Source organism: Trichosurus vulpecula, chromosome 2 (genome assembly GCF_011100635.1).
Source record: "Trichosurus vulpecula isolate mTriVul1 chromosome 2, mTriVul1.pri, whole genome shotgun sequence".
Taxonomy (NCBI): Eukaryota; Metazoa; Chordata; class Mammalia; order Diprotodontia; family Phalangeridae; genus Trichosurus; species Trichosurus vulpecula.
In genome coordinates, this window is record NC_050574.1 from 19008376 (window position 1) to 19021900 (window position 13525).

General features: G+C 41.4%; 1 protein-coding gene across 3 annotated transcripts in view; it reads right to left on the reverse strand.

Moving 5' to 3' along the window:
• The window catches only part of UBE4B (ubiquitination factor E4B), a 148327-nt gene that overhangs the window by 1681 nt on the left and 133121 nt on the right, over nucleotides 1–13525 (reverse strand). For all 3 annotated transcript variants that reach the window (XM_036744287.1, XM_036744286.1, XM_036744285.1), the window contains 5 exons: nucleotides 9120–9264; nucleotides 5377–5511; nucleotides 4868–5059; nucleotides 1118–1292; nucleotides 127–273 (listed from right to left, as the gene is read on the reverse strand). In XM_036744287.1, coding sequence (XP_036600182.1) covers nucleotides 127–273; nucleotides 1118–1292; nucleotides 4868–5059; nucleotides 5377–5511; nucleotides 9120–9264 — 794 coding nt within the window. The remainder of the gene's footprint in view (nucleotides 1–126; nucleotides 274–1117; nucleotides 1293–4867; nucleotides 5060–5376; nucleotides 5512–9119; nucleotides 9265–13525) is intronic.

Below are 13525 nucleotides of genomic sequence, written 5' to 3' on the forward strand. Positions count from 1 at the left end.
GTTGGCAGACTTTAATTACTCTGTATTTCAGATGGGAATTTTATCATGATCTTCTGTAAGCTAACAGGCAGAAAGGGCTCACCATGCTCTGCCCCTCTATTGACCCTAAACTGCTCAGTGAAGTACCTGGCTCCAGCATGCTCTCTGTCAGCATCTGTCGATTGAAGGGGTCGGTGGGTGAATTCAGCAGGTGCCGAAGAATGATTGAGCGGTCCATGATGGTGCCAGAGGGCAACCTCACAGGATCAGTCATTAGGGTGTCCATTAACGGGTCTGAGAAGATAATGATATTGCCATTAAAAACCTGTCCCTAGCAGTACAGGGCAAAAACAAGGCAAGGATTCTTTCTCAGATACTAGAAAAACAAACTTCTGAAGGAAATCAATTTAAATCTAAGTCTCTGCTAATTCATCCAGTTTTGCATGAGGAGAAGAACTGGATCAGGTCAAGTGCTTTACTCTTTGGAGAAGAAAACCAATCTTTTGACAGCTGCTGCTGGGAAGAAGGAAACAGAGACATAATGTCAGACTCTCAAAGGTTTTGCAATAAAGACAGGAAAGGATCTTCACCATCTTAGGAATTCTTGGAAATTTTCTTTTTTAAAACTGGAATTCTAATTTGTAAAAGGGCTATTTGGTTAGTCTTAAAGAGAACAGATTAAACAAGTCTCTGGACCCAAAGGTAAAAAACTAGAGAGACTAGGCAGATATTGCCAGAGATCACTTTAGAGTTGATGGAATGAAAAATTCCCTAACAATTCGGGCTATCCCCAAATGGAAAAGCCTGATTCAGGATGGAGTGGGGTTCCCCTCTCCCTGAACATCTCCAAGCAAATGCTGAATGCTCATTTGTCAATAGATCATAGAAGGGTTTTGTTTCAGATATAAGCAGGACTAAAGGGCCACTGAGATCCCGTTCAACTGTGAATCTGTGAAATAAGACTAAGGAACTTAAAATAAGACTAAGGATAGAAGCAGGGGGAAAACACATTTAATGCTAAAGAAGCATTGCTTCAAAAAGAAATTGCTGAAATTAAAAAAAATCATAAAATATCTTTAAAAGTTATACAACTCTACAACAAATAATTTTCCTTTCAAAAGAAATGTAATCAGCTTGCCTCTGAATTCATCTGGAGCATCACTGTAATCAATTTCGGCCCGGGCATTCTTGGCTACTATTTCCTCCACCTTCTCTGCCAGCAGCTTAAACTTCTCTATTGCTATTGTGGACTTTATTCCTGCTTTGCGCATCTTCAAAATCACCTCTTCAAATAGTTCCTTGCTATATGATCTCTGAAAAAGAGACGTTTCCAAGTAAGAGATAGAGCAGATTTAATCCAGTGTAGAGTACTAGATTCAAGAAGTGTTTATTCATAGAAAGAAATGCTCAGGTACTGGAAGGAGTCATTGTCTCCCATTCACAATCAATTCCTATTGAAGGTGTTTTAGCTTATGTAGTTTCCCTTGATTGGGAAGCCTCAGATCAGGTAGATGGACTGTTTGGGGCAAATAATGGTCTTTACTTCCACAACAAATAGTAAGCCAAAAGAAATTTGCACATTAAAACCCATTTGATTTTGTTAACTGCTTTAATTTAATCACATAAAACTCAGGCCATAATTTAGTGACAATAGGTGCAAACTACACAAATAAAAGTTCTAAATCTAGGAATCTCAAAGGCCAGGGCAACACTACCCTACAAGTACTTAAGCTGACATCTAACCAGGCAATGTCATGGAGATATTCAGAATGGCTTTAGACCAAAGTCTGTCCTAAACAGCTACCGGGCAAGAGTGGCCGCACCAGGCAGAGATGAACTAATCTCTGGGACAACTAACTTGTTTATTCCTATGACACCACCCTTATTGTGGAAAGGAGGAGGCATACATCTGTTTCTCCCCCTGGGAGCTGAACATCTTGCTGCAAAAATTAGCAAGCATGCAGTAGGAAGAATGTTGGGAAGCAGCCAGTCTGCTGCAGCAAACTGCAGGAAGCCAGATCCACTCAGAAAATCTGCAGTCCCCATAGGCAGCATAAATCAATATTTAAAAAGCAGTTTCCCTTTTATTTCCTGACCCCAAAAAATAAATAAATAAAAAGGGTACAAGTTTAGCTTGGGGGGGGGGTGCTGAGCACTAAACTTGGCAGTGTGGATTAAAAGGCTCTCTGAATCTCTTTTCTCAGGGCGGTCTGTCGTTAAGAAGTTTTCTTTTGAAAAACCTAATACTGCACACTTCCTCATTAGGCCACCTGATAAAAATGTAACCAAAATCCTTCCACAGGTTTAAACTGAAAAAGGCTCAGGAGTAAAATTTTTACTGTGCACTTTTGGGAAAAACAACCAAAGTCCAGAAGCTCAAGAAATCATTGGTTTATTGAACCATGAGCTCCATTATTTCTGATTCTCCTCTGTCTAGTTACCCATTGATCTAGTTCTGTTTTTAAAATCAGTATCAAATGTTTTTGAGGACCACTTCTTTATGAGACATTTGGAGGCCCGAAAGTGCCATTTCCTCTTCATTCTGACTGTTTCCATCATTTCCTGCGATATTCTAGATAATTAGTTTCTTCAAAAGAATTTAAAATTTGAGTACTGTAAAGTATTCTATCAATAGTTTGACTGGTATAGTAATTAAAGTTATAAATTAATTATAAGGGAGCTTCAGAGAGCCTTGCTTCTGGAGTCAGAAATTCTGCAAGGGAATCCTGGTCCTGCAATTTAAAAGTTGTGTGACCCTTGGTCATTTCCTTCCCACTCCTGAGGTCTCATTTTCTCTATTTGTATGTTCTATATGCTGAATGGAAACATATGAACTGATACAAAGATAAACTAAAATGAAGCCAAGAAACAATATAAACAAGGATGACAGCAGTGTAAAAGAAAAGAAACATAAAACAAATAAATGTTGCAAAACTACAGAGAACCAGCATCCCTTCCCACTCAAAGAGATGAGAAGATAACTCCCTACACTCCCATTGGTGGATAGGGGCTCCAACCCAACAACGCTTTATGCACAAGAAATAACATAAAAGTATCCTACAGGAAATAGGACCTCTACTCTTACCCGTTAATTCATCCCCCTCCCCAAACAGAAGCTCTTCCTTGCAACAAGGAGCGGAGTCAAGCAAAACAAAGCAGCGTGTCAGTCACACCCGGAAGCCCATGTTCCATCTGCATCTTTGCCGCTGATTTTTGAGAAGTCACAACTGATCACGGCTTTGATTCCAGTTCTGAAGTCTTTCAAAGTTGTTCTTCTTTACGGTTACTGTGCAAACTGTTCTTGCATTTCTGTTCATACCATTCTGCATCAGTTCAGATAAATCTTCCCAAGTTTCTTTCAATCTGTTAAGTTTGTTCTATATTTTCGGCGTGCTATTTCTTACAGCACAATGTTTGATTATCATTTATTGCAATTTTGTCAGTTATTCCTGATATGACTGACAATTTCCTTGTTTCTAAGTTCTTTGCCACAATGAAAAGTGATGTTCTAGTGAATAACAGTAAACAAACATTAAAGGCCTACTATGTGCCGTGCGCTGTGCTAAGCACTAGAGATACAAATAAAGGCAGAAGGCAGTCTAGAGACAACATGAACTGAACAGAGGCGAGGGAAGGCTACGAGGGCATGCAGAAGTCCTGGTTTTTCTATATGAATTTGCCAGGCTTTTAATGATCTTCATTTACATTGTAGTCACTGTATATATCGTTCCCTTGCTCCATCTTTCCCCCTCTGCTTGAGTTCACACAAATTTTCCTAAGTTTCTCTGAACTCCTCCCATCTATCATATCTGATTGCTCAAATACATTCACGTACCCTAGGTTTGCATTCTTTGATGGGATTATACTTCATTTACAATTCTTTACTAACACAAAAGTACTGCTTTGAATATTTTGGTATACATTGGACATCTGATTCTATCTGACTTCCTCACAGTATGCAAGCTCAGGGGTGGAAGTCTGGGTCAAAAGGTACAGACAGTTCCTGGGGTTTGTGAACTTGTTTTTAAAAAATATTTTTGTAATTGTAATTAGTTTCTTTTGTAATCTTATGCCTTTAAAAACTATTCTGAGAAGAAGTTTGTGGGCTTCACCAATTTAATACACAAAAGGTTCAGGATTTCTGGGATTTTTGTTACTAGACTGGATGTTCTATGTAGCTCCTGAGGTCTTCTAACTTGGAGATTGTGTCATTCTGTGAAAAAGTACTACTTAGAAACAGGTAATCTGTTTTCCATTGATGCACATTCAAGAAACGCAAATATGGGGGCTCAATGACAGGGTAAGGAGATAAAGCCTCTGCTTCAGTTTTTGGTACAGATAGTATAAATGAACTCCTATTCCACGTCTTTCTTCTATGTGGTCTTTTAGTTTCAACAACACAAAAACCCAATCTCGTCTAGCTGAATTTTTTTTTGTGAAAAAAGTGGAAACAGTCTAACATATGCTTATGTTACAGGGCTTTTCTCTCATTCTTTTACCAAAACAAGCAGTTCTAGGAAGTAGTGAAGAGTTTCTCCATCCCAAAGGCTATAAACAGAAGCTATTTATTATAGAATAGATTCTTTTTAAGGTATAGGATGGGTTAGATGACCTCTGACGTGTTTTCAGGTTCTAAGATTCTGTGACTCATCCCATAACATACATGGGAATCAACCCATGAGTATGTGTTGTGACTATGTGACTCATCATTATATTTATATGGTATCGTTCTGTCAGGTGTCATTTTAAAAACCTGCTCTTCTCATTTTTAGGTGGAAAGCCATCAGAAAAGAACAAGTGATTTACATACTGTCATCCAAGGAATGAGCAGTAAAGCACATAGGATACTGAACTTCCTAAGAGCTGGGCTTCACCCTCTAGTACTTACCTGGTCATCTGCAATAGCCTTAGCAAAGCGGGCACAGTCTAGCTGCAAGTAAATATCCGTCAATTGGTCCAAGAGCTTCTTTGGTTCAAACCCATATTTCTCAGGGTTTTCCACTTTCAGGTCACGGCACTTGGGGCCACAGAGTTGCTGAAGATTAAAATTCAGCATAGCAGCCAAGCGTGGTCCAAGTTCCTAGAGAACCAAAGTGACACAGAAACTGATGGTGCCGAAAGCAGTAAGACCAAAAAAAAAAAAAAAAAGCTCTTCTGCCTTTATGAAGCAGGAATACCATTAATCTTCAAGGCAGCTGCACTCATTCCCCTCAATCCCTTTACTCTGCCCTCAAGCTGGAAAGAGATAAATCCATTTGTAATCCCCAATGACTGTATGAATGCTAATGTTCAGAGTTGGAAGCTTAAGTTTCCAGGCCTTCCAACCACTAACATTAAATGGTGACTACAGAAAGAGCAGTCTGGGAAGTGAGCACAGCAAACAGAATCTTCACTCACAGGTCTGAGGAAAGGCTTCTGGACTTGCTTGGTGAGAATATGAAACATATCCACTGTTTCTGTTGCTAGTGCAAGATATGAGCGAGACACACGCTCGTCCTGAGCGAGCTGAGACTGACGAGCCTGCTGCTGGTCCTAGGAAAAGGCAACCAATGTCAAATAAAGGGTCAGCATCTCCCCTCAGTTACTCACCAAAAGGCCACGGAAATCCCCGAGGCAAACGAGGGGCCATCTCTACTCCAGAGAATTTTATCAGTTAATAAAAATGCAGTTTACTTTGACCTTTTTGGAAGGAAATGTTGCTAAGATGTTATGATGTAGAATAAAAACAAATACAACTTTTCATTAATAACGTGGTTATGAAAATTCTTAGCTAGCCCCATGAAAACAGAATCCAGGGATGGAGCCCATTTGCTGCTACGGGCCTACAATGACTTTTTAATTCTTCTGTTTGCTTTCTATGGCTTTTCTCGTCCCTCCCTTCCTCCCCGTCAGGCCGTCACTTTTTCATCTCATCAGTCTGACTCTAGTAGACTTCTTGTATTTTCTAAACTGGCCCTCCCAATCTGCTATGAGTGAAGCAACAGCTTTTTGGAATTGTGCATAAAGAGTAAACGGGCTCTGACTGAGGACCTAAGGGGCTCTTTCTATGAATAACGTATATGAAATCTGACTGAGCACTCACTGTAGTAAAGCAATCCTCCCAATTCCTCCCTAATGGGTTTCCTATCTAACTCCTCCCCAGAAGTGACTGCAAACCTCTCCTTCTCCTCAAGATTTCCATACTGTCCCCTCTCCTCTCTCTCGGCTGAGGCCTGCCTCCTCCTTCATCAGAAAATGGAGGTGTTATGTGATGCAAGCCCCTTAAGCCTTACCATCCGCCACACTCCCTTCCCTTTGGTCTTCGATAACGAGGTGGCCCTTCTCCTGGCCAAGGCCAGCCCCTCTAGAGGTTCCCTTGGCCTGTTCTCTCCCATCTTCTCCTGGACAATTGCCCCCTCCATTCCATCCTCCTCCTGGCTCCTAGTTCCAAACATGCCCGAGTCTTTCTCGACCCTTATGACCCCTTCCACTGTTACCCTAAGAAAGCTGCCTATGCTTGGAATGGCTTCAAGCCCTTTCCTCCTGTTCCCTCTTCAGTCTTCTGACCTCATCACTCAGGTAAACTGCCCTCTCCAGGCACTGGAGCTCTCTTAACCGTACAAGGTGACAGTCATTTTTCAGTCCTCATCCTTCTGGATTTCTCTGCCACGCCTGGAGTTGCTGCTGTCTCTCTTCTCCCTCTACTCTCTGGGTTCTTGTGACACTATTCTCTACTGGCTTTCCTGCTAGGTCCCCTCCTTCTCTGAGTGAACCAAGAGAACCTTCTCTGATGGCTCATTACTGAGATCACTCCTTTAATATTGGGTTTTCCCAAGGCTGTGTCCCGAGCCTTCTCTATACTTTGTGTTCTGCTGACCTCATCAGCTCACATGTCTATGAAGATGACTCTTATATCCATAGAGCCAGCCCCAGTCTCCTTTATAAGCGTCAATCCTGCATCACTAACTGCTAATTAGACATTTCAAACCAGATCAACTCTTGCCTGATCCACTGCAATTGTCTTCTGGGAGAACTTCCTGCCTCTATTCTCCAGCCCACAGCTGCCATCATTTTCCTTAAGCAAAGGTCTGATCTTCAGCAGCTTCTGACCTCAGTGTAGCCTGGGGCTCTGAGAGGTAACGAGGCCAGGATGGGTCAGAGATTGGGCTCACCCCCAGCTCTTCTGCCTCTTGCTGCCAGCCATAATCAAAATAATGAATCACATTTTTATGGGGCTTGAAAAGTTCACAAAGTCCTTCCCTCACAGCCTTCAAACCAGGCATTAGATGATAAAATTATCATTGTTCCCACTTGACTAGGGAAGAAAAGTCTCACTTTGACATCACAGAGGTCTCTCTCCTCCCATACACTGTTTTAGAACAATAACTGAGAGACTGAACTTGGAGAGACACAGAAATGCCAAATGATGAAGTTTAGACATAAATGTTGTATCTGACTAAAAGTGACATACAAGTTATTTTTAATAGCCTTAACTTAGCAGAACTAGCATTTCTTCCATCGGCAGAGAATGAAATGCTGACACTATACATCCATTCATTCAATGAGGATTTATTGTGTACCTACTATGTGCAGGATACCATTGTGTTACTACTGAGTGGGACATAAGAAAATGTCCCTGCCCTCAGAGCGTATACAATCTAATAGAGATATGTACAAACATCTGCAACAGTAATGTCATGTCTGTGTTAAGTGCCTGCCGCAAAGGAAATGCTATAGGAGTGTGAAGAGAGGAGAGACCGCTTCTAATGGGAACAAGGGGGCAAGTGGTTGTGGAGGCCTGGCATGGGAGTGAGGACCTGAACGGAGGCTCTGGATAAGGGGAGGAGTGGGTGAGAGGATGATTGTTCTGACTCAAAAAAAGGAGGAGAGAAGCTGCATTCTAAGGTAAGGAGGCTACAAGTGTGATGTGTGCCTGCAAGTCGTCCCCATGGGCTAGACTACAGTTTCCTGTAGAAAGCTGGCTGGCAGTTAGGCTCGAGCTACATCGTGAAGGCTCTGGAAAGTCAGACTGATGAGTTTATACCTGGGGGACCCTGCAGCCTTGAGGACTTCCCCACACCGGTTTATACTATAGTGACCCAGATGAAACGGGGAGCCACTGGATGTTTTAGGTGGGAGAGTGACATGTTCAAAAGAGCACGTGGCACAACTACACAGAACAGTCAGAAGGTAAAGAGATCAGAGGCAGGAGATGGGCCAGAATGAGTCCAGGCAAGACATAAGGGCATGAACCCTGGCGGTGGTCATGCTGAAAAAGGAACACAGAGCAAGGTATAAAACGCCAAGCTGCTTCTCATTTCTCATGTTATTAAAAAAGTATCATTAAGTTAAGGGGAAAACATTCAAATTCAATATTCCTGCCAAACTTTTACTGAATAAACCTTTTCTCCATTTGCCATAAACTCTCAGCCTTGAGCTACAATCTGGCTTTTGCCACAGTGGAATTCTTTACAGATGAAGATTTAACAGATGTCCCCACTTTCGCACCATGAGGGGACTTGATTCCACAGAGAAACCCAATTCCAAATCAGGCTTTGATGTGGAATAATGTAACGGCTCTGTGGGAGCGTCTGTTTGGATCACCACATCAGGACAATTCTACTGCCTGGGTGACTTAACCAAATCAATGTCAAAAAGAGTGAAGCCTATGATGCTGGGAAGAGACACATTCCCCTCATCAACAAGGTTTCTATATGGCACTGGCAAAATGGAGCCCTTTTCCATTGTTACCTTCATCTGAAACAAAGATCCATCCATTTTTGAATGACTATGACAACACTTGGAATATTTTAGACACATCAAGACAAGCCTGAATAAGCATCAGATTCCTCTCCAGCAAACAGCATCTCAGAGGTCTGCTCTTTAGTTTCCTTCCCAAATATAAGTCAATATGATCAAACAATAAAGGTTTTTCTCTAAGCTCTTTAAAAACTAACAAGAGGTAAAGTTGTCAGGATACATTCTGAGATTTCAAAAGCTGAATCGGTCAATGCTTAGCTGTACACCGAATCCAAGATTGACTCAGACCAACAAGTGGTGACCTCCCGGGGGACTGGGTGAGGGAAACCAATGCACCACCTATGGGAAAGACCGGCCAGGCCACAGAAAGGCCACGGGGGCCTCTGGGGGCACATCCTCACCCGGGGCAGCAGGTCCCACTGCTCCTTGTTCCTCATTTCTTCTTGCACTTCATGGATCCGCTTCAAGGACTCCAGACTCTCATCCAATAAAAATGTTGTGTCATTTATCAGCATGTTTATGTACCGAACAAACTGCTTCCCAGAACTGGAAAAGCAAGCAGAATGCACACGTTTATGTATCACCCCTAGGAAGCACGAAAGGCTCTGAGAAGGCAAAATAGATGTCCTCCAGAAGAACAGGAGCTACTACCTGGACGGTCAATAATACTCCCTATGACATTATCGTTCTCGGCACAAGCAACCTGAGTTATTCTTCACACACTTCGCAGACTGATTGTGTCGCTGGATCTTTGTTTCTGCTTTTTAAAAATACATATCTAACACGTGACCCAAACTTCTTGTTGTAGAAGACAAGCTCTAAGTTTGGGAAACATGGAAACATGTTAAGACTCAACTGAGGCCCAAAAGGAAAAGCTATATGAGGAAAAACTAATCACTATGCAGAGAATAACAGAAACCTTAAATAATCAGCAAAGAAACTAACCAAAGTGATTAGCAGCTTCAACGAAGTAGTAAGGCACAAAATTCACCTGTATCTCAATACAGCGCTAACAAAAACAAAAAGAAATTCCATTTAAATAACTAAAAAATGCATAAAACATCCACCATTAATCTTCCATTCTGGGGTTATACGAGTATGAAATACACTTTACAGAAATAAAAGAAGTCTTAAATAATTGGAAACATTTACTTGTGGTTTGGCTGGGGCAAAACAACGAAAACAATAATTGTGTCTATAGCACCTTACAGATTTAGTGCTCCGTCAAAGTGCCGGGCACTCTCTACAACTAGAAAACACAAAGGATGTAACTGACAAGAGCAGGAATGAAGGGGCCGTTGGCATGATCAGATCTCAAACCACATTTTAATGCAGCATTCATCTAAACTATTCGGCACTTGTTAGAAAATAAAACAGTAGAACAAAGTAGATGAGCAGGACCTATTAACAAGTGAGCGTGGCATTAGCATGTTTAATGAACCCCAGTATACTAACTAGATTGAGGACTCCCTATTTGAGAGGAACACTGGGAAAAGTAGAAAGAAGTTGGAAAGTAACTGTTTGGTCAGGGGTGAGGAACCTGTGGCCTTGAGGCCCCATGTGGCCCACTAGGTCCTCAAGTGTGGCCCTTTGACCATCCAATCAAAAGGTCGAACCTAGAGGGCCACATGGGGCCTTGAGACCGCAGGTTCCCCAACCCTGGTTAGATCAATATTTTATATGACAGCCACAACAAACTTCAGGTAAATATGAAAGGTCACATAGAAAAAAAATTAAGTACCTCGCACAGCTATGACTAGTGGAAGAATTATTTTAAAAAAAAAAAGCTTTATTGATGCCCTTTTTCTTTTAAGTCAATCAACAGACACCAGAAATACTGAACCCTTCTTTTTAACAAAGACAAATGGTTAAGGAAAACCAGCAGAGTGAGACTGTGTCTGACACCCTGTACACCATCGTGCCCTGAGACCGCCGGCCTCTGGGGTTTCATTATCTGTCTTCTAGGACTACAAGAGGTTTTTCTGATCACTTAGAACATGCCTCTCCTTTTACACTGTTACAGTCACTGGGCAACCTCTTCTTCTGGTTCTGCATCAATTGACAGAGTGAAGGACGGCGTGCTAAACCAAAGACAGAGATAATCATAAGGGAAGGCAAAGGACAGGAATAACCACTTATCAAGCACCTACTGTGTGCCAGGCACCGTGCTAGGTGCTTTACACATATTATCTTACTTGATACTGACAACAATGCTGCAAGGCAGGTGCTAGTATTATTCTCATTTTACAGTTGAGGAAACTGAGGCAGAGAGAGGCTGAGTGACTTGCCCAGGGTCTCATAGATAGAAAATAAGAGACCAGATTTGAATTCCGGTCTTCCTGGCTCCCAGCCTAGGCTCTATCTACCACACTGCCTAGGGACTCTAGGAGAAATACAACCTATCAAACTGTATAAAAGAATGCTCCGGCTTTCTCATGAAAACACAAATGTAAAACGATTCAGGGGTTTGTCCCATCTCATACAAACCCAGACCATACCTTTGGCAAAGCTGACAAAGGATGGAAATGGTAAATATGGGGGGGGGGGGCCATGGGGAAGACAGGTTCACTAGTGTAGGTGGATGGAGCTAGGAAGAGTTTAACTACTTTGGAAAAAAATCTGCAATTAGACTAGTAAAGATACTAAACTGGTCATACCTTTTGACTCAACAATATCACTATTAGACATATGTATTACTCAAAAGGAAGTCAAAAGCAAAGGGAAGGCCTCCATACAGACAAAAATATTTACAATATACTTTTTTGTGCTAAGAACAGGAAACAAAGTAAATGCTGGCTGACTGAGGAATGGTGGGACAAACTATAGCCTATGAATGTAGCAGACAGGAATGCAGTATCACTGAGTTGCAAGAAATGACAGTTATCATGAATTCAGGGGAACTTGGAAGGACTTGTTTGAAGTGCAGAGGGAAAGAGTTGAAACCAGAACAATTTGCATAATGAAGAAAACAATTTTTGAAAGACATCAAGTCCTCTGAACTCTGATTAATACAATGACCAACTGTGGCTTCTGACAGTGACTTTTGACAGAAAGGTGGTAGATTACAGGTGTAGAATGTAGTATGCATTGTTTAACATGAGTGGCTGATTTATTTGCATAACTGTTCTGTTTTGTTACAAAGGAGAATTCAGTTGGGTTCATGTGGAGAGTGAATTCACTGGGAAGCAGTAGTGATGTTTTAAAAAGGCAGCAATAAAACACTGCTTTTTTAAACAACAATTAACCGGACCTCTTAAGCCTGTTCACCAGGGCACATTTCTATACTTAGCAGTCCAAGTCCAAGCCTCACCCTCAGATGGAAGCCCTTTTCCCCTGAACTGGCTTCTCCTTCTGACTTCCCCAGTTCTGACCATGGTGTTTGGTTAGTCTCTAATGCTCAAAACTTTACCTTCGACTCACTGCTGTCATTTCCCTTTCACATGACATCAGTTCCTAAGTCCTGTTGCTTCCACTTAAGCAATTTTTACTCTCGCTATTCTTACAGATGCCAACGTGTTCCCACCCACAGGAACTATTTCAATGTCTTTCTAGTAGGTCTTATAGCTATTCTTTCTTCCATCCAATTACACCTTTATCCTGCTGCCAAAACAATTTCTCATGCATGCTTAGAAGGATGTGACCCCTGCCATGTGGAAATTCACTATTACAGTTTATAACCACCTATGGTTGTGTAATAGGTTCAATGGATATTAAGTCTGTCCATTTATTAGCCCTCAAACTCATTACATAACCAGTCTTTTCAAATTAAATATTTCCTCAATGCTATATTTTATACCACTTCATTTGAATGTCATTGCTGATAATAGTCGTCTGCTACTTGTACCTATCACGCTCTCCAGATTACCTACTTCTCAAATTTCCTTTTGTTAATCTATTCTCCTATGAACCTACCACTCATCATCCATGTAACTTTCTGAATAAAATGGCCCCCACACTGGCCACTGTTCCCTATGAATGTCGTTTCCTCCATTAGAAAATTTCCCTGAAATGCAGGGAAGGGAAAGCAGTCTTTGCTTTTTGTATCCCCAACACTAAGCATAGTGCTCAGTACACACTGTGTTTAAGATATGCTTTTTCATTCATTTGCTCACAGACAGATCAGATCACTTAAAGACTGGCGTTAAAAAAAAAAAAAAAGACTGGCATTGGAGGCAGGGGATGGATCAAAACCACTAAGTTCTCTCCTAACTCTAGTCAATTCTCAGCCCAGTTCATTATCTGGCACAGATAAAGTCCAAAATATATAGCTTAATTCAGCAGGCTGCCTACCCAACTACCTGTCAGTCTAGACAATAAAAATCTGTCACCTATTTGGATTTTTTTCTATGTGTCTTATCTCAGCCATTCTCTTCTGAGTGACTGGAATCCACTGAAGAGGGCCTAGAGTATCATGGGACCAGATGCAACAAGACAAGATTATCTACCAAGAGATACCACAATAGGAATCTACCAGAATCTAAAGGATCTTACCATTCATCATCGGGAAATTCCTCTTCCACTGAGAATTTACATAGGACATCCTCTATACGACTGAGTACCTTTGGCACACATATATCAATTACCAAAAGCTGGTAGAACAAAATTGTCTCTGCTGTCGCATCTGTCTAGGAATTTTAAATGATCTTCATGTCAGCACATTTATAGACACAATGTTGGAGGAAGGCCTTAAAGAATGCACTTTGCTCAATGAAGTCAAAGTTATGTGTACACACCACACACACACACACACACACAGAGCCAACAAAACAACAAACCCTAGCATCTTATTTCTGCTATCTCTATTAGT